Genomic DNA, 19039 nt, shown 5'->3' on the forward strand with positions numbered 1-19039 from the left:
TTTCATTATGAAGCAAAAGCGAAGAGACTATTTCTCATTGAAGCGTTTCATATGCTTTCCAAGGTTCATGTTCTTCAGGAGCAAGAGAATTAGTGAAGATCAGTCTTTGTAACCAACAAGTTAACTGACTCGAATCCATAAAACCATCATGTCTTCAATATCAACATAAGGGCATTCGAGGTTTTATAGGATCATGAGTCAGTAGATAAAAACAAGACTTACGACATATATGGTTGCTCTTTGCATCCATAACAGTGAGTGAAGAAGAAAAAGAGTATCCTTTAGAGGAAAAGGACATGAGATCACTCTTTTTCTTAACACTAAGAGCTTTGAGATCTTTCAAGAAAGCCCTTACAATATCTGAAGCGATAAGATGCAAATAAATCTTAGATAGGCTTGAAAGAAAATACATGTAAATACTAAATATAAGATTGTGTATTCATAATAAAAGAAGCACTTGTTTTTTTTTGTTTTTGGTTTTTTTTTTTTTTTTTGAGTTTTTCATAAGACAAAAAATAGTTAGAAAACTATCAAGACATTGAAAGCATGCCAAAATCTGCGATTAATTTGTTCAAACTCTTTCCGTCCAATGCCTTGGTGAAGATGTCAGCCAGCTGATCTGTGGATGGAATATAGAACAATTCCATTTTTCCCTTTTGAACTATGTCCCTGATGAAATGATGACGGATGTCGATGTGCTTGGTCTTGGGAATGTTGCACTGGATTTTGTATCATTTGAATGGCACTGGTGTTGTCACAGCAGATGGGTGTTTTTGAGAAGTTTAGACCATAATCCAAGAGCTGATTTTGAATCCATAGAATATGAGCACAACACCTTCCAGCGACAACATATTCAGCCTCAACGGTTGAACAAGCCACTGATGTCTGATTTTTGCTGGACTAGCTTACCAATCTATTTCCAAGCATTTGAGCTCCTTCTGAAGTGCTTTTTCGGTCAATGTCACCCCCACCATAATCGGAGTCAGTATATCCCACCAGCTTGAACTCAAAGTCACGAGTAAGGATGAAAGTGGGTCCAAACCTGGACCGGATGGACCGGGACCCAGAAAACCCGGAACGATTAACGAGATTTTGTAGAACCGGAAACCGGACCAATATATAGGAACCGGTTCCGGTTCGGTTCCGGGTACGGTACCGGGTAAAGTGGGTCTAGAACCGGAAAACCTGGAAACATCAAAGTGGGTAGGTTGGAATCGGATAAAGTGGGTTTAGAACCGGAAAACCCAGAAAAACCGGAATTTTTTAGTAATTACTTACCACTTAGTGGGTTTAACTTTGAAAATTTTCATACTGATATCCCGACTTTGGGGGACTGTAACTCATTGAATATGAAACCAAAATTGACAAAATTATAGTCTAAAATCATGTACAAACTCTAAACTACACTCTGGAAATAACCGTATGTCAATACAACTTTAAATGAATGAGATATGCATGTGTTAACATTTTCACAGAATACAAAGTACAAAAACAAATAGCTGAAAAGTTCAAAATTTTCAGTTTTGATATCCCGACTTTGGGGGACTTTAAATCATTGAATATTAAACCAAAAATGACAAAATTATAGTCTAAGCTCATGTACAAACTCTAAACTACAATTTGGAAAAAACCACATGTCAATCCGACTTCAAACGAATTAGATATGCGTGTTTTAAAATTTTCACAAAATACAAAAAAATTGAAAAACTAAAAACTTTCAGCTTTGATATCTCGACTTTGGGGGACTGTAAGTCAATGAATATAAAACTAAAAATATCAAATTCATAGTCTAAAATCATGTACAAACTCTAAAATACACGTTGGAAAAAACCGCATGTCAATCGGAGTTGAAACGAATGAGATATGCATCTTTTAAACGTTTCACAAAAAATCGGTTCCGACCCTAAAAGTGGTTCCGGTTCCTAACACCGGTTCCGGTTTTTAGACCCGGTTTGCCCGGACCCGATGGACCCAAACCCAGATTACCCGGAACCCGGATAAATCCAATTTTAAAACCTGGAACCGGAACCGGTTCTATATATCCCGGTTCTAACGGTTTCGGTTCTGGTCCGATTCCGGTTCCGGTTCGGTTTTCCGGTTCTGAATCTCATCCTTAGTCACGAGGATGCCATAACCCAAGATTGGGTGTATGCTTTAAATACCAGAAAATCCTTTTGACAGCATGAAGATGAGATTCCTTAGGATTGGCTTGATAGCGAGCACATAATATGGTGGCGAACATAATGTCACGTCGACTGGCTGTAAGATAGATTAAAGAGCCTATCATTCCTCGAAACACAGTTGCATTCACATCAGTGCCACTTGGATCAGTGCCAATAGACGTTGATGAAGACATCGGAGTATTTGCCGGTTTGCAATCAGAGAAACCATACTTCTTTAGCATATCTAGAATATATTTAGCTTGAAAAACAAAAATACCATCAGTTAGTTGTTTTACCCGCAATCCCAAAAAGAAAGTTAGTTCACTCATCATGCTCATCTCGAATTTCTTGGCCATGACCTCTATGAATTCTAAACTTAGCTTTTCATCAGTGGATCCAAAGATGATATCGTCTACATACAATTGAGCAAGAATGATTGTTTTATGAACATAGTGTTATCGATCTTTCCTCGTTTGTATCCACTTGAGAGAAGATAGCTTGCCAACGTGTCATACCATGCCCTAGGAGCCTGCTTCAAGCCATAGACAACTTTATCAAGACGATAAAAATGATCTAGAAACTTTTCATTTTCAAACCCTGGAGGTTGCTTTAGAAAGACTTCTTATTAAAGATCTCCATGTAGAAAGGAAGTCTTCACGTCCATCTGATAGACTTTGAAGTTTTTGTAAGAGGCAAAAGCTAGAAACAGCCGAATGGCTTCAAGTCGTGCAAATGTAGCAAATGTTTCATCATAGTCTAATTTTTCAAGCTAATAGAATCCTTGAGCTACAAGCCTAGCTTTGTTTCTTATAACGATTCCATCTTCATCCATCTTGTTCCTGAATACCCAACGAGTCCCAATGATAGTCTTTCCTTGGGGTTTGGGAACCAGAGTCCACACAAGATGATGTTCAAATTCATTTAACTCATCCTGCATGGCCTTAATCCAGTCAGATTCTTTCAAGGCATCAACGATATTCTTTGGTTCGATAATTAAGACAAAGTTTACAAACATGCAAAAGTTGATGTTGACTCTACTGCAAGTGAGAATCCCATAATTTACATCTCCAATGATTTGAGATTCAGGATGATCTCAAAGGATTCTTGGATTAGAAATTTCATTTGTGTTGCTATGGGAAGAGACTTGCTGATTTGATGATTCAACTTCTTCAGGGATAGCTGTAACGCCCGTGTTTCTAGGCTAGACATTAATGATGATGTAATAGTCTAGGTTAACCTTTGTAACTCATTTTGAAATAATAGAAATGTATTATTTGAGTATTATGTGTTTTATGCTTAATTGTGTAACTTAAATGAATTAAGGATAAAAATGGACGTTAAAATGAAATATTAGATAAGCCTGATATCTATGAAGGAAGTCGTAGTGGTCGTGACGAGGATTTCGAATATATAAAGAATGCCAAAATCCGAGTTATAACGAAGAAGTTATGACCTATCGAAGTTTCGCGACAGAACCGGCACGACACAACGCGACGTAAATAGTGCATTTATGATAGAGCGATATTTGGTTTTAGCGATCTAAACGAAAGTCGTAGAATACATGAAACCGAGAGCGTGCATAAAGAGAACGCCCAAATCTGACTTCGTATGAGGAAGTTATGAATTTTCTAAGTTTCAGCTTAGCGGTATGCAACCCAAATCTCGAAATTGAGATCGAGTGATCTTTGGCCGAAACAATCTAAACGAGAATCGAAGATCTCGTCGATAGTAGTCCAACGGTAAAAAGACAGATGAAAATGGACGTCAGATGAAGAAGTTATGAATTTCTAACGGAGTTTTCCAGTCCCGGCCTACTAAAAATAATATAATAAAAATATATTCTAAACGAGTGTTGTAGAGCACAATCTCACCTACGCGTGGATATAAGGAACGTCGAAAACGGAGCTCGTATGCGAAAGATATGAATTTCTGAAGTTCGGGGCACGAACCCCAACACTGTGTCAAAGCTCACGACGTGAACATAGGGTTCACGACGTGAACTCAGTGATGGCGTCTCCTGGAGCCTGACAGGCCCAACTTGCGATGACGCAACTGATGACGACTGAAGTCACGACGTGAATCCATAAAATCAGCCCTATAAATAGAAATCGAAGGGCAGCCGATTTTGGTTGCTACTTTCTTACTCTCTCACTCCCGATACCCTCTCTAGCTGTCTTGAAGTACCCCCGAAGCCCCGGTATCATCCCGACACCCAAAGCAAGCCCCGAAGCACCGAAGATCCCGAGAAGAAAAGAATTTTTGAGCCAAAACTCTGCCTGCGAGAAGCCCGGTATGTGGAGATATCCCAGTTTCACCGAAGAATACTACTCTAAGAGCCGTAGTGGCGTCCGATAATCGTCTTATCAAGTGAGTGTGTAGTTGCTTTCTTCTAACACATAGATATGAATTGTTCTCTATAAAATATGTGCTATGTGTTTGTATATTATCTGTTATCTGGAATGAGTATTGAATGGATATATTATACAGGTTTTAAAGTTGTATAAGTATATATATATATATATATATATATATATATATATATATATATATATATATATATATATATATATGTTATCTACAAAACTGTTGGGTATAACATGGGTAGATAGTTGATGTGTGATGAAATAAATGATGAGAGGCCTCGATGTTGTTGTTGATCTAGTCATCTAACGGAGTATGGATGACGACCACAGACTCTTTCTAGATTGTCCAGTGGAACGCTGGCAGGTTCATAACCTGTAGGTGTTGTGAACGATGTGTTCACCGGTGTACTCTATCCCCCTCATGGTTGCCTTTAGGACATCTATTGTTGAGGAAACCCATTTGCAGTAATGTCCATCCCGATGAAAATCCTTAGACTAGGTCCCTTGTGATAGTTGTTGTTTTAGGGACGTAAAGTGAGGATAACGGGAATGGGTAATCGGGTTATTGTTGATTGGTGAAATTAAATATAATTATTTATTGTGGGTTGAAAACCCTATATGCTCACCAGGCTCCCAAGCCTGACCCACTCAGTTTTATTTGTATTACAGGTAGTGGCGCGAGAGCATAAGTTGGATGAATCATCAATTTATTTCGTTTATAGGCCTGTAGTTGTATATAACTGTTGTAAGGCTTATAATGTGCTGTTTATGCTTTTGGTCTGTATCGGAAAATGACATCCCGGGTTTTGTTATATATGAAAATACATTTCTTTAAGAAATGCTTTGATAAACATTATTTTATCATATTTTGTTTTGAGAAAAAATTCCGCAACTCTTTTAATCAAAGGATTACTTTGAAATTATTTTAAAAAGCATAAATTAAATCTGTCTTTTCTGGCCGTGATTTTGGAGATGTCACAATAGCAGGATGATCTTTAGAGATAGGTTGAGAACTGATTAATTTATCAACATTGAGAACAATGGGATTAGCATGAATTTGACATGAGCTCAGGAACGGGGTCTTAAGGACTATAAGTAAGTTCATTCAGAATTGACGAGGGGTGATCAACTCGATCATGAATGAATTAGTCATCATCAAAGGTGACATGAATTGTTTCTTCAATAATTTGCCTTGAAAGATTAAATACTTTAAAATCCTTGGATACGTTGGAGTATCCCAGGAATACTCCTTCATCAGCTTTAGCCTCAAATTTCGAATGCTTATCTCTTTGATTCAAGATATAACAAACACATCCAAACAGATGAAAATAAGAAATGTATGGTTTCCTTCCTTTCAGTAGCTCATAGGCAGTTTTCCCATGACGTTTACCAACAATAGACCGGTTTTTGGTGTAACACATTGTATTGACATCTTCAGCCCAAAATGACAATGAAAGACCAGCTTCAACAACCATAGTTCTTCCAGCTTCAATGAGAGTTCTGTTTCTTCTTTCCGCAATACCATTTTGTTGGGTAGTTCTAACTTCCGAGAAGTTTTGAGAGGTTCCTAAGATTGAGCAAAAAATATCAAGAGAGGAGTTTCTAAATTCAGTTCCATGATCACTACGTAATTGCCTTACTTTGTGATCATAAAGGACTTCCCACTGCTTAATGAGAACAATGATTTCATTAGCGACATGACTTTTTTTTCTTAAAAAGACTACCCAGACGAACCTTGAAAATTCATCCACAATGACAAGAGTATATTTCTTCCCAACTCTTGACTTGATCGGGACTGGTCCAAAAAGATCCATATGAAGGAGATGAAGAGGTTTTATGATTGAAGAACATGACTTTGGCTTGAACGAAGACTTGGTTTTCTTCCCTTTTTCACATGCTGAGCATAGTTTGTCCTTGACAAATTGTATCTTAGGAATTCCTCTCACAAGCTGATTTCCTACAATCCTTGAGATGTTCTTGAAGTTCAGATGTGATAGCCTTTTGTGCCACAACCAATTCAGATGAGACTGAGCACGAGAGAAGAAGCAACGACGAAGAGAGTTGTCAGCAGAAAACATATCCAGAACATAGATGTCGTTTTGATGATTTGCCGTAAGAACAATGATGTTCTTTTGATCAACAAATTTTCCTTCTCTCTTGTTAAAGAGAACTTCATAGCCCGTGTCACACAATTGACTGATAGCAATTAGATTATGCTGAAGACCTTTCACGTAAGATACTTCTTGAAAACAACAAAATTGCACTTTATGGATCCATATCCTTTTGTAGCTCCCTTGCCGTTATCTCCATATGTAAATGACGGACCATCCTTCTTTATGAAATCTTCCAGGAGAGACTTGAATCTTGTAATATGTCTTGAGCAGCTGCTGTCTAAATACCAAATATGCTCTTTACCTTGAAACTAACATGTACAATAAGTCTAAAAAATAAATATACACTGACCCACTTGCAAAGGATCACTAAGAAAAGATGTTATAACAATCATCATGGATACAGTTCAACGAGTTTCCCTTTTGATCCACTTATCATTTTGAGTCATAATATTATCAGCGCGAACGGTGTTCTTTTCAAAAGTGCACTCGCTGACTTTGTGAGAGGCATCACCACATCGATAACATACCTTAATTCCAGGATTCTTTCCTTTAACATTATATTTTGATTTCATTTCAACTGCTAAACCTAAAAAGCTTTGATTATTTGATTTAAGATTTCTTGATTTAGCTCTGTAACAAGGAATGTTATCAATGGTATGCTCATATACTACCTTGTCATGAGACCCGTGATCCTTTGAAGAGCTATCAGGTGTAGAAGGATTTGATTGATCTTCAGGTTCAAAATTGCCAACTGAGCACTGAGGAAACATGTTAAGAATTTCGTTTACAAAATGAACTTCACCATTACATATTGGAAACTTTAGCAAAGTTTTAGTAGAGGGAAGAACATACTCACGATAAGAAGGTTAGAGAGAATGATCAAGAGTAGATAATTTAAAAACACATTTAGTAATGCCATTAGAATCAGTAGAGCAGTGAGTATCGATTAGGGTTTGATTTGTAGAGTAAGAACTCACAAATCTACTTTTAAAGTCTTATTTTAAGCAGTTAGCTTCATAAAAACATAAAGAGATTTTTCTAAAGATACAAGTGTTTTCCTTTTTAAAAACATAAAGAGATTTTTCTAAAGATAGGAGTTTTTCTTTAAGAATCTTTAACTCAAGACTGAGAGAAAAGTTTTCTTTATTTGAGATCAATAAGTTGAAACGTAAGAGATCGATTGTATCATCTTTTTCGATATTATCAATAGAAGAAAGATTGATATGATTTTTTACCTGATAAACTGATGCATCTTTAAATTGAGGTCATTAGCAGTGTGAGGAGAATCAGTGTTAAGAATTCCAACGTTGTCATGTGAAGTGTCAGCGTGAGATTCAACAACCTGAGCCATGAGACACTTAACTTCATTGTCTGAAGAGATTTCCTTTTTTAAAGCAGATGATAGAGTGGTCATCATCTCTTGAGCTGTTGAGTAGTTTTGAACCAAACGATAGACAGAAAAAGGGAGCGAGTTTCCAATAGCACTTCTAGGCTTTACATCAAGATTCATCATCCTTTTATCTTCCTTGTTATAACCAGGAATAGATTTCCCTTTCAGCTTACTACTAGATGCACCATCATTGGATGATTTATGCATAGCAACTATAGGACATTTGTTGACGACATCAAGCATATCAAAATCCATGAACTCTAGAGCTTCCATGGCCTTTGATTTCTAATCAGAAAAGTTGTGTTTATTAAACGAAGGGATCTTGTTACATACATTTGACTTTGGAATGAAAGAGGAAGACATGATTACTTGAGTGTATCAAAAACTTGCTCTGATACCAATTGAAGGTTTGTGATGATCGCATACACTTCAAGTATGAATAAGAAACGTATAACTAATCTAAGCAATAGTAATCAACAGAAAGTAAATAACACAAACGTTCTCCAAATTGTTCCTTTCACAAAGAAAAGAGGTTTTGTCTTCACCAAGAAGATGGGTTTGTCACAAAGACGAATGACACAAAGCCATGTTGCACACCATTAGGTTTTTCCCTAATGTTGTATATATACTAATCTATACATGTATATCCCTTGATTATAGGGATTGTATCTTATCTATACTAAGAACCGATCCTCATCACAAGGATATCGGATCTGCTATATATATATATATATATATATATATATATATATATATATATATATATATATATATATATATATATATATATATATTACACAGGATAACTATACTAAATGCTGACGCTGGTATGCTTCATACGTTGGCGTTGTCGACGTGTAGAAGCCGACACTGATAGATCAACGTGTCATGTGTTTGATTCATCAGATCATAAGGTGTGACCTTACAAAATATTTTATATGAACCATTTTTTTAGATAAATTATAAATTTTTTTGCAATATTTTTTTAAGGAAATATATAATGTAATTTCCTTTTACATAATTTATAAAGTTTTTGTAACATTAAAAATTAATGTTCATACAAAATTAAAACACACATTGTAAAATATTATTAAAAAATGATATGTAATTTCATATTACGTTCATCCTCGTGATCTTGTTATCTCTCCCACAATCATATCGCGTACTGCAGCCGTGTGTGTATATATATATATATATATATATATATATATATATATATATATATATATATATATATATATATCACTATCATTTGTATGATGTGTACTTATAACTTCTTCATGCACTTCATTACTATTATCAGCTTCAATGGGATTATAAGATTCTTTTTGTTCCCTGTCAAATGCTTCATCAAATCTACCAACATTTCATATATAATTATGGACCGCGATTGATTCTATCACTATCCATACTTGGTGCTCGTATGTATAATTAACATACATATCTCTCAATAACGCCCACCTAACTTTCCACACTCTAAAAGTTCGTTCAATGATATTATGCAATGATGAGTGGCGATAGTTAAATGACTCCTTCGGCCCACGAGGATTATGCATTGCAACAGTTTGTCCATGTCGAAAATCTGGTAGATGATAACAAATGCCCGTACCTTTGTATGGAGCAAGATACCCATTAGTATTCGGGTAGCCGACATCAACAACGTAATATTTATCTGCATATAAAACAAACATTTGTTATACGTTTCAAACAAGTATGAAAAACATACAACTTTCATTATTAAAAAATTATACTAACCACCTGTTGGATGTGGAAAATGAAGATCCAGTCTCCATAAGGCTTCATTGAAAATCCTCGTGTCATGTGTGGTTCCCTCCCATCTGGCCAATAAAAATGTAAAACACATATTAAAATCACAAACAACCATGATATTTTGTGTGGCATATCCCTTTCGACCAATGTATTTCACTTCTTCAGATTGTGATACCGATGCCATCACGTGTGTCCCATCTATAGCGCCAATGCAATCCTCCAAATAAAAAATGTATATCATGATTAATTCATTTGTTAAAGTGTGACTAACATTAAAGTAACTAGAACATTAGATAATACCTTGACCATTGCATAATATTTTGGATTATTTAATATATATTCGGGTACAACATTATTATAGTTAGTGGCTGGCTTGATTATGTCGACACTCATCTTGAGAACAACTGCCAAAACCGTATGAAAATGCCTATGAATTGTTTCCCCCAAATGATTAAAAATTTCATGTAGGAACCTATTCGTACATCCATGAGCCAAAGTCATTAAGAAGATTCATATCGACTCTTCAATAGAAATATGACGTGTTCCTTTCAACCTGTAATTTGTAGCAAGATCAAAACATAATTGTCAAAATACGGGTACGCGCAGTTTAAACATTTCGTAACACCGCCTGCCACTCCCATTTAAAATGTCATTAATAAATAAGTTCCATGTGTGATCTGATGTGTGACATGGCGTACGTATGTTACATATCTTATGAATAATTATTATCTCTATGACAACTAATCCACATAATCTTTTGAATTTTAAGACCTCTTACGTACAATATTCTTCATTATCATCATATGAACTAGAGTCATCACTATCCATCCTACATAATAACAGATCATGTCAAAATTAATATATAATGTTAAATGGTAACACATCATATAAAATGCCAAGTACATAACATCAAACAATAACACATACAAGGATAACACATAATGTCAAACGATAACACATAAAAGGATAACACATAATGTCAAATGAGAACACATAAAAGGATAACACATAATGTCAAATGAGAACTCATAAAAGGATAACACATAATGTCAAACGATAACACATAAAAGGATAAGACATCAATTGTTCAAGCGACACATTAATTATTCATAAGTAAGTTAAGGAACTCCATCTTCGCGTCTTAGTCATTTGAAACATAAAAGCTTCCCGATTTTTCTTTTTGACGAAGACAAATAATGCTTGTGAATACTATGTTGAACCTTCATTGATACTTGGAAAAGTGACCACAATGTTCATGCAATCTGATAGTGTTGGAGAGGGATTAGTTGGTGGAAAAGTTTGTGTTCTTTTTTTTGATAGGGCATCCAATACAACTTCTAGTTTTTCCTCAAGATATGAACTTTTAGTCTTGGTGGAACGGTTGTTAGAAATATCCTTAGACTTCTTCCTTTTACTCGAACTAGTTTGAGGGAAACTAGGAAAAAGAGGCTCATCATCACCTAAATTTATTTCCTCACTATCTCCATTTCTCTCCATGTTTTCTTCACATTCATCATCGTTTAGAAATTGTAACGAATTCATAGAATGATCTCCCGTAGCAACGAAATCTCAAAACAAAAGAGCATAATATGTCTCATATATGGACAAATTTGTGCCCCTAAATTTGGCGAAGTCTTTATCAACCTATAAGATAAACATATGGCGTTTAATTCATAGATTTCACTATGCAAGCCTAACTACAAATGATTAAAAAGAATGATAAATGTTACCTTTATTTTCTCCTCCCACCACTCACACTACTCAGGCGATGCATCTAATAATCTTCTTGTCCCACCGATTCCAGTTTCAAGCCTCATTAAGCAGTCATAAAGCTTCCAATCTTTTTTCAAGTTGTCTTATTTGTTTTTAATTTGTTTTGGAGTAAAGACTTTGCATGTTTTTTCCTACATGCCTTTCTCTAAATGACCAAAGCTTATTGAAATGAGTATCAGATCTACACCCCTTTTCTTTTTCAGTCAAGCACAATTTGATAAACTTCATCGAAGTATCATTATCTCAAACAAATTTTTGTTTATTTTTTGTCTTAAGTGTTTCACAAGTAACAACATTTTGGTCCATTTTCTGAAAAATCCGATTCATAATCAATCAAAACAGCTTCACAATCATAAATCACAACAACCAAGAAGATTCTACCACCTATAATCATCAAATATACTCTAATATTGAAACTGAAATTATGAAGCAAAAACACATTACATTAAGCATGTAAAGAATCAGTTTCAAAGCAGGTTCAAAATCAGAAATCATAGCAATCTATTAGGGATGAGTATTTGGACTGGGGAACCGGTCGGAACCGGATAGAACCGATCGGGTCGGGACCGAGACGATATTCTTGTGGATTTTTTGGTACCGGGAACCGGTAGAACCGGCAAAAACCGAAACCGTAACCGAAATATTTCTCAAAATATGTTGCTATTTCTCGAGGACCGGTTCCAACATTGAAGACCCGACAAGAACCGGTAGGAACCGGAACCGATAGAACCGACGGTCCGATTCGGTTCCTATTTTCCACCAAATTTGGTTCCCGAGCCGGTTCCGGCTGGGTGGGTTCCGATGCTCATCTCTACAATCAATGATGTCAAACAAATGCAGGTAAAAATCAGCCTATATTAAACTGTGACGCAAATTGAGAATCTTCAAAATCAGAAATCACATTCAGAAATCATATGATTTCAACAATCATTCACAAAAAATAAGGATGCAAATCAGCTATAGTCGATCAAAAAAATATGCAAAATCAGCTTTAACATCATATTCAACAACCAATCACAAAAATAAGAATGCAAGGCGATAGAATGCGATTGCAGGTGCTTCAATCGATCAGATAGAGAGTAAAAAATCAGTTTCTATTGCAATGTAAATCGCGTGAACAAATAGAAGATAGAGAAAAAAATCGGTATTATTACTTGATACGTGAGCAGGCTCGAAATCAATTGCAAAGATGGAATCCATCAGCTGGAGCAGCACCAGAAGATGGGATCGACAACAATTGCAGGCGAGGGAAGAAAAGAAGATTGCAGATTCGAACTACATGCAGGTTTTGGGAGACGACCTACCTTCAGGTTATGGGAGTCGACGTTTGATAGCAACGATGAGGTTGTAGGTATTGGAGGCCGTCACGATGATAAGGGTAAGTTAAATGGTAGTTTTGTCTTTTAATAACCAAAGGGCTTCTAGCCCAGCGGTACCGGTGTTGCTCTCCTTCTTAGAGGTTGAGGGTTCAAGTCTCATTGGAGACATATGTGGTATTAGGAGTAGTGTAGATTTGCCGTTCTAAACAAAAAGTCAGTTTAATAAAGTTACAATTTGGGACTTTTATAAAACTCATTTGCAAAGTACACATAAAAATATATTTTAAAAGGTCTTTTATATTACCCAAATATATATTTTTTAAATTATTGGCTTTTCAAGAAATCAATAAGTCATAACAAAAACCATATTTTTTATAAATAATATATTTTTAAAATTTATATATAATAATATTGGTCGGATTTGTGAAAATTTTATATTGTTATACATGAGGTTGTTCTTTTTTATAATCGAAACTAAATTATTTTCTGGAACGATACGTGTTTTATAGGAAGTAAAGTATTTATGTGCGAGATGTTGCAGAGCATTTACTCCTGTGAAGCGGTGACGTAGCAGTTGTTTCCTCCAATCCACCTCTTTTCACTCATCTTCTTTTATCGTAAATAAATTAAAAATCTGTAGTAGCAAGATAAACACGAGTTGCTTAACCAAAAGGTAATCCAACAGAGGAGTAAAGATGCAACCGACAGGCAGTGGCGGTGGTGGAGGACTATCCAGATTCCGGTCAGCTCCGGCGACATGGCTGGAAGCACTGCTAGAATCAGAAGAGGAAGATGTAATCATTGACCCACCAAAACCACCTCCACATCAGCAACCTTCCATTGCAGGCACCCCCACCCCCTCCAGACCTACTTACGTTGATCCCAATATCTTCTTACCTAGCCGACAGAACAGCTCTCCCGCCGAATTCTTTTCTGAGATCAACAATCCTGATGCCTATCTCTCCAATTACGACGTCTACCTCTCCTCGTCCTACCACAACGTTAAACCATCCAGGGATGTCGATGTAGACGACCAACAACCCAAGTTCACCACACAGCTCGTCAGTTTATACATACATTTTTTCATTATTTAATACTGCAACTTGCTTATTATATATATAATATCAAATTAATTAAGACTGATTTTAAAACTTGGTTATTTAGAGCGGAGATCAGAGCGCGTTGTTGGATGTTGAGATGGATAAACTTCTGGGGGATTCGGTGCCGTGTCGAGTACGAGCAAAGCGCGGATGTGCCACTCATCCTCGGAGTATCGCCGAGAGGGTAACCTTCTGTTCTGTTCTGTTGTTAGGTTGTTTGAATTCGTAAATGGTGATTAGAGAGTAAACTGGTGAAACTAATTTGGGTTTTAAGGTTAGAAGGACTCGGATTAGCGACAGAATAAGGAAGCTCCAAGAACTGGTTCCGAATATGGATAAGGTAAATCTCTTTCCGTCAGAACTTTCCTTTATTGGTAACTTCTTTAAATCTGTCAATGGAGGCACTGTACTGCCTTTTCCCTGTATATCATGTACCGAATCCTACCTGAGATGAGGAGCACTTTAAAGCCCTTCCTTTTCAATCCAAAATTTAGTTGGGTTCTGCTCCAGATTTTGAGCTTGTACTTTTTCTGTTTTTATCAGTTGCTATATATAAGTTTATCCTACTGATAGTCTTTCTCTTCCCTGAAGGATAGATATATCATCCATATCAATTTTGGAGTTGATTAGTGGCTGTTTTGACCAAAATAGTAGTCGTCTCTCTTGTTTTGGCAAAGGATTAGGAAGACTTGCTTATGCTCATGTTAGATGTTTTGGTTTTAAGATTATGTCTGTTTATGAGATTAATCTAGTCTCAAAACGTACACTGTGAAACCTCTCCTGCTTTAAGAGGAATATATAACTCAGAAGGTCTAATGTGAGATGGGTTTATGATGCAGCAAACCAATACGGCAGACATGCTAGAAGAGGCGGTTGAATACGTCAAGTTTCTGCAAAGACAGATTCAGGTATTATACATTGACGCCTCCAGCAGTCTTATTATGTTGCCTTGTTTACAACTATTATACAGGCGAGGCTTACTATATATATGAACTACATTGTCATGCTCTTATTTGGGAGAATTAATCCTAGTCTCTGATTTTGTTACCCAACACAGGATACGACAGAGCAACATGGTTTGTATATTGTGCTTGTTTGGACCAAACTAATAAAAATTTTAATTTTTTGTCCAGGAACAAGGTTGGATAAAGAGTCGTTCATGATCTCTCCTCTACGGAAAAAGACGTGAATGCCATCTTCATACTTAGCTTATTATTGGAAATAAACCTAAAAAACTTATCTAGTCCGTCTTGTCATGTCTCTTCTAACAAACACAAACCAGTCTTGTGTATGTTGCATTGGACAGGAGGACTAGACGAGCTTTTTAAGGCTATTTCGGATGAGGATGAGGTAAGCATTCACATCTTTGAACAGACATGAGATCAAGGACGAGTCCCCATCCCACCTTGTTCTACCTTTTCGGGAGATACAGATACAGAAAAATTGCAATTATTTTCCCATGGACATCGATTGGAGGCCAAGCATAGTAACTGTCTGTCATAATGTTCATAACAAATGGAACCAGTTTAATATATAAACTTCAATCCCCCCCTTAAATGCAGGAACTAAAGGAGCACCGAGACAAATGCACATGTGTGGTTGACGATTGATAACAGAAAAGAAGCTAACCTTTTCTCAACGTTGTTCAAGGGATCATAATGGAGGACTGTGGTGCTTATTCCAAAATCTCAGATCAAATTATATTTTTCCTTTCTGAACCAAGGAAATACCATGAGAAGTGAGTAAACTAGCCAGGGGGTTATGTGTTGTTGGCCACTCTCACCTGTGTCATTAGTACCATCTGTTCTCCATTACACCTCTAGGATTTCCTTGCTAAATACTAAACTTATCAATGGCTAATACTCTCACGTGTATACTTGCTCTTGCTACTCTTTGTGTTTTCTTGGGAACTATGTTATCTTTTAAAATGCTATGCCAAAATGAACACCATTGTGTCTTAAAATAATGATGTCCGTGTTTGATATATAACCAAATAGGTACAAAAAGTAGCACACACACACAGACCAAAGCAGGGCCTATATATAAAACAAATGTGAAGTAAAAGAAAAATATTGAACTTCAAAGAAAGAGACCGTGGAAACAAAAATTGAACCAAACACTAAACAACAAAAGCCAATGAGAAGAACATACCGACCATTGCATGAGTAGATCGGCTGTGGGAGATTCCGGCAATGGAATAGGGTCGAAGGTCATTCACTACAAGAATATCGATCTTTAGTGACGACGGGCGTCGCCGCTAAAGGTCAAAAATGTTGCCGCTAAAGGTATTAGCCCCTAATGCTTTATGTCGTCACTAATGCTCTTCTAGCCACTAACGCTCTCCGTAACCCCTAAAGGTGTCGCCATTAATTGTAGTTTTCTCCTTTTATTATTATTATTATTATTATTATTATTATTATTATTTAGCATTATAAATGCAGAAAAAACGGTATAAATATAGAAATTTCAATGACATATTAATTGCAGAAAAATAAGCCAAAACATTAAAATTTAATAATACGACGTCCCCAAGTATAAACCAAAACACTATGTGCAAGTTACGTTTTAATTTTAACAAAATATTACATAAATCGTACAAGTAGCTACATGTCATTGTCACTCCCCCGGGTCCCCTCATTCCCTTCGGTATCGTTTTTGGTGGCAACGATCGAAACCATTCTTCAAGTGCCGCACTATATACCGCGTCTTTTAGCATTGTTTGAAGCATATCCAACTACAAAAGAAACAACATAAACTTATAAGTTGAACCAATAACTTACCTAAATATAAGCAAAGTACAAAATATATTACTAATATATCATACTATAAAACTAACAATTATCAAACTATAAATTACCAACATATAACCAAGATAAACAAATGTCAAACTACAAATTACCAACATATCAAACTATAACTAAACTAACAATTACCAACATATAACTATTATCAAACTACCGATTACCAAAATATCATACTATTGCCTAACTAACAATTACCAAAATATAACCAACTAATAATTACCAAACTACAAATACCAACATATCAAACTAAACCAAACTAACAATTACCAACATATAAATTATTACCAAACTAACAATTACCAACATATCAAACTATTACAATGTAATGCCTATTATTCTTGTAGTGATTCCGACAATGTAATGCCTATTATTCTTGTAGTGATTTCGACAATGGAAGGGGTATTTAGGCGTTGGTAGGGAGGTTGTATGAAACACCCCGAATATCATAGGATAAAAATTTCATTTTTAACATATATTCAAATATTCATTTATCTTTATTCAAACATTTAAAGTATTCCAGAGTAAAACAATTATCAAAGTAAAATCCCAAAATCACGAATTCCTGAAAAACACGGGTGTATGCGCTGCGATCAAGTCGGGCCCTTCCCTTTCGAACCGGAAGTACCTGAAACCATAAACCACAAATTGTAAGTACAACGCTTAGTGAGTTCTCCAAATACCACATACCATACATATCAAACGAGCCATACATATCATACATATCCAATCAATCAATAAAAGTGCTACGTGCCAACCATAGTCTTGCCATTATGTCACGAGCCGTATCATGGTCTTCCTTGCCAGGCCGGGGGCGAAAATCTTGGGTCTTACAGACAAGATCCAAGAGCCACCTTCTGGTCTTCCATGCAAGCATCACAAAGACAACTAGCATATAATCTACAACTACTTAACTAATTAACTGCCAGAGTTTAGACTCTGGTCTTGCATACAGATTGCCAGGAGCCGCCTCCTGGTCTTTCATACAAAATGACAAGGGCTACCCACGGGTCTTCCTACAATACATAATCCAAATGGGCCGCATTTGTGCCTTCGACCCACAGAACAGTGAGGAGACTCACCTCGAATGTTGAAGCTCACTAAAAAAAAAATCCCTAGCTGCTGCCCTGACGACTCCCCGAGCTATCAGTACAAAATAATACCCAATTAGCAATTGGGTTCCATTCTAAGGCCCACAATCCATACTTGGGGTAAAATGACCATTTTACCCCTGGCCCAACATGAACCAAAACCGAGGGCGAAGCCCATAAACCAAAACTGCCCAAAACCAAAAGATCCACAAAGGCGGAAAATTGGGCCCAACCCCCATATGGGCCTTTATCCTAAGCCCAATAATTTCCTTAGCCCAAAAGTTGATCTCAGATGGCCCAAAAGGCCCAAAGCAACAAAGTGGCCCAAAGATGTGAAGCCCAAAACACAACAAGTCCAAAGCCCAACTGAGCGCTTTACGCAGGGCGTACACTCAGCTACGTTGGGCGTACTTGACGAATCCAGATCGAGACCTTAACCCAGTACACTGGGCGTACCTTCAGTTACGCGGGGCGTAAACTGACTGGTTCCAAAACTGACTTTACGGCTTAACCACTTAATCACTTTGCACCCACACTTCATAGAACCTCAAAATAAAGCTCTTAATGCATAAAGTCGGCACCTTCATGCATTTGCATGACTCAATGGGACCCAACAACCATCTTAATCCATTAAGACCAATTCTAATCCAACTAGAACATGCATGGACCATTCTTAAACATCAAGCAAGCGTTTTTATGAACTAACAACATCAGAAGAGGCAATATTTATCACTCCAAGCTCTTGGAGTGACTCAAACTCACAAGGATAACTCAAAACCAAAAAATAAGCACAAATCTAGACCTAAACCCATAAAGCATAACAAGAAGCCAATGTATGAACTTGATACCTTAAATGAGCTGGAAATGAAGCCAAGATTCTAGATCTATAAGTCTTCCTTTTTGAACCACAAGCTAGCACCAAGCACCTTTTCATTGAATATGAGCAAAAACACACCAAAATGCACACTTAGATCTCACAAACACTCAATGAGAGGTTAGGGTTTCTGAAATGAGGCTAGAAGTCAGTGGAGGTTGAGAAATAAGAGAACCTTGAGCTTATAAGGATGTTTAAATAGTGCCCAAACCCTAAAAATTAGGGTTTGACACTCTGCTCATTACGTTGGGAGTACCCCAGCTTACTCTGGGGGTACTCACC

The 19039-nt window shown here is 36.6% G+C and overlaps 1 protein-coding gene across 2 annotated transcripts; it reads left to right on the forward strand.

The window, feature by feature from the left end:
• The first annotated feature begins 13400 nt into the window (after positions 1 to 13400).
• Positions 13401 to 15957, forward strand: LOC145108622 (transcription factor bHLH81-like). Of its 2 annotated transcripts, XR_013708418.1 has the most exons (6): positions 13401 to 13952; positions 14056 to 14175; positions 14266 to 14331; positions 14831 to 14899; positions 15125 to 15341; positions 15554 to 15957. XR_013708418.1 is itself a non-coding variant. In XM_079045668.1 (5 exons), the coding sequence occupies exons 1-5, from the start codon at positions 13587 to 13589 to the stop codon at positions 15599 to 15601; spliced, it is 669 nt and encodes a 222-aa protein (XP_078901794.1). In that variant the 5' UTR covers positions 13405 to 13586; the 3' UTR covers positions 15602 to 15957. The 2 variants fall into 2 exon arrangements, 1 of the variants encoding a protein (XP_078901794.1); XM_079045668.1 differs by lacking the exon at positions 15125 to 15341 and having other exon boundaries at positions 13405 to 13952.
• The last annotated feature ends 3082 nt before the right edge of the window (positions 15958 to 19039 follow it).

Source organism: Lactuca virosa, chromosome 4 (assembly GCF_052849685.1).
Source record: "Lactuca virosa cultivar CGN04683 chromosome 4, Lactuca_virosa_CGN04683_v6, whole genome shotgun sequence".
Lineage (NCBI taxonomy): Eukaryota > Viridiplantae > Streptophyta > Magnoliopsida > Asterales > Asteraceae > Lactuca > Lactuca virosa.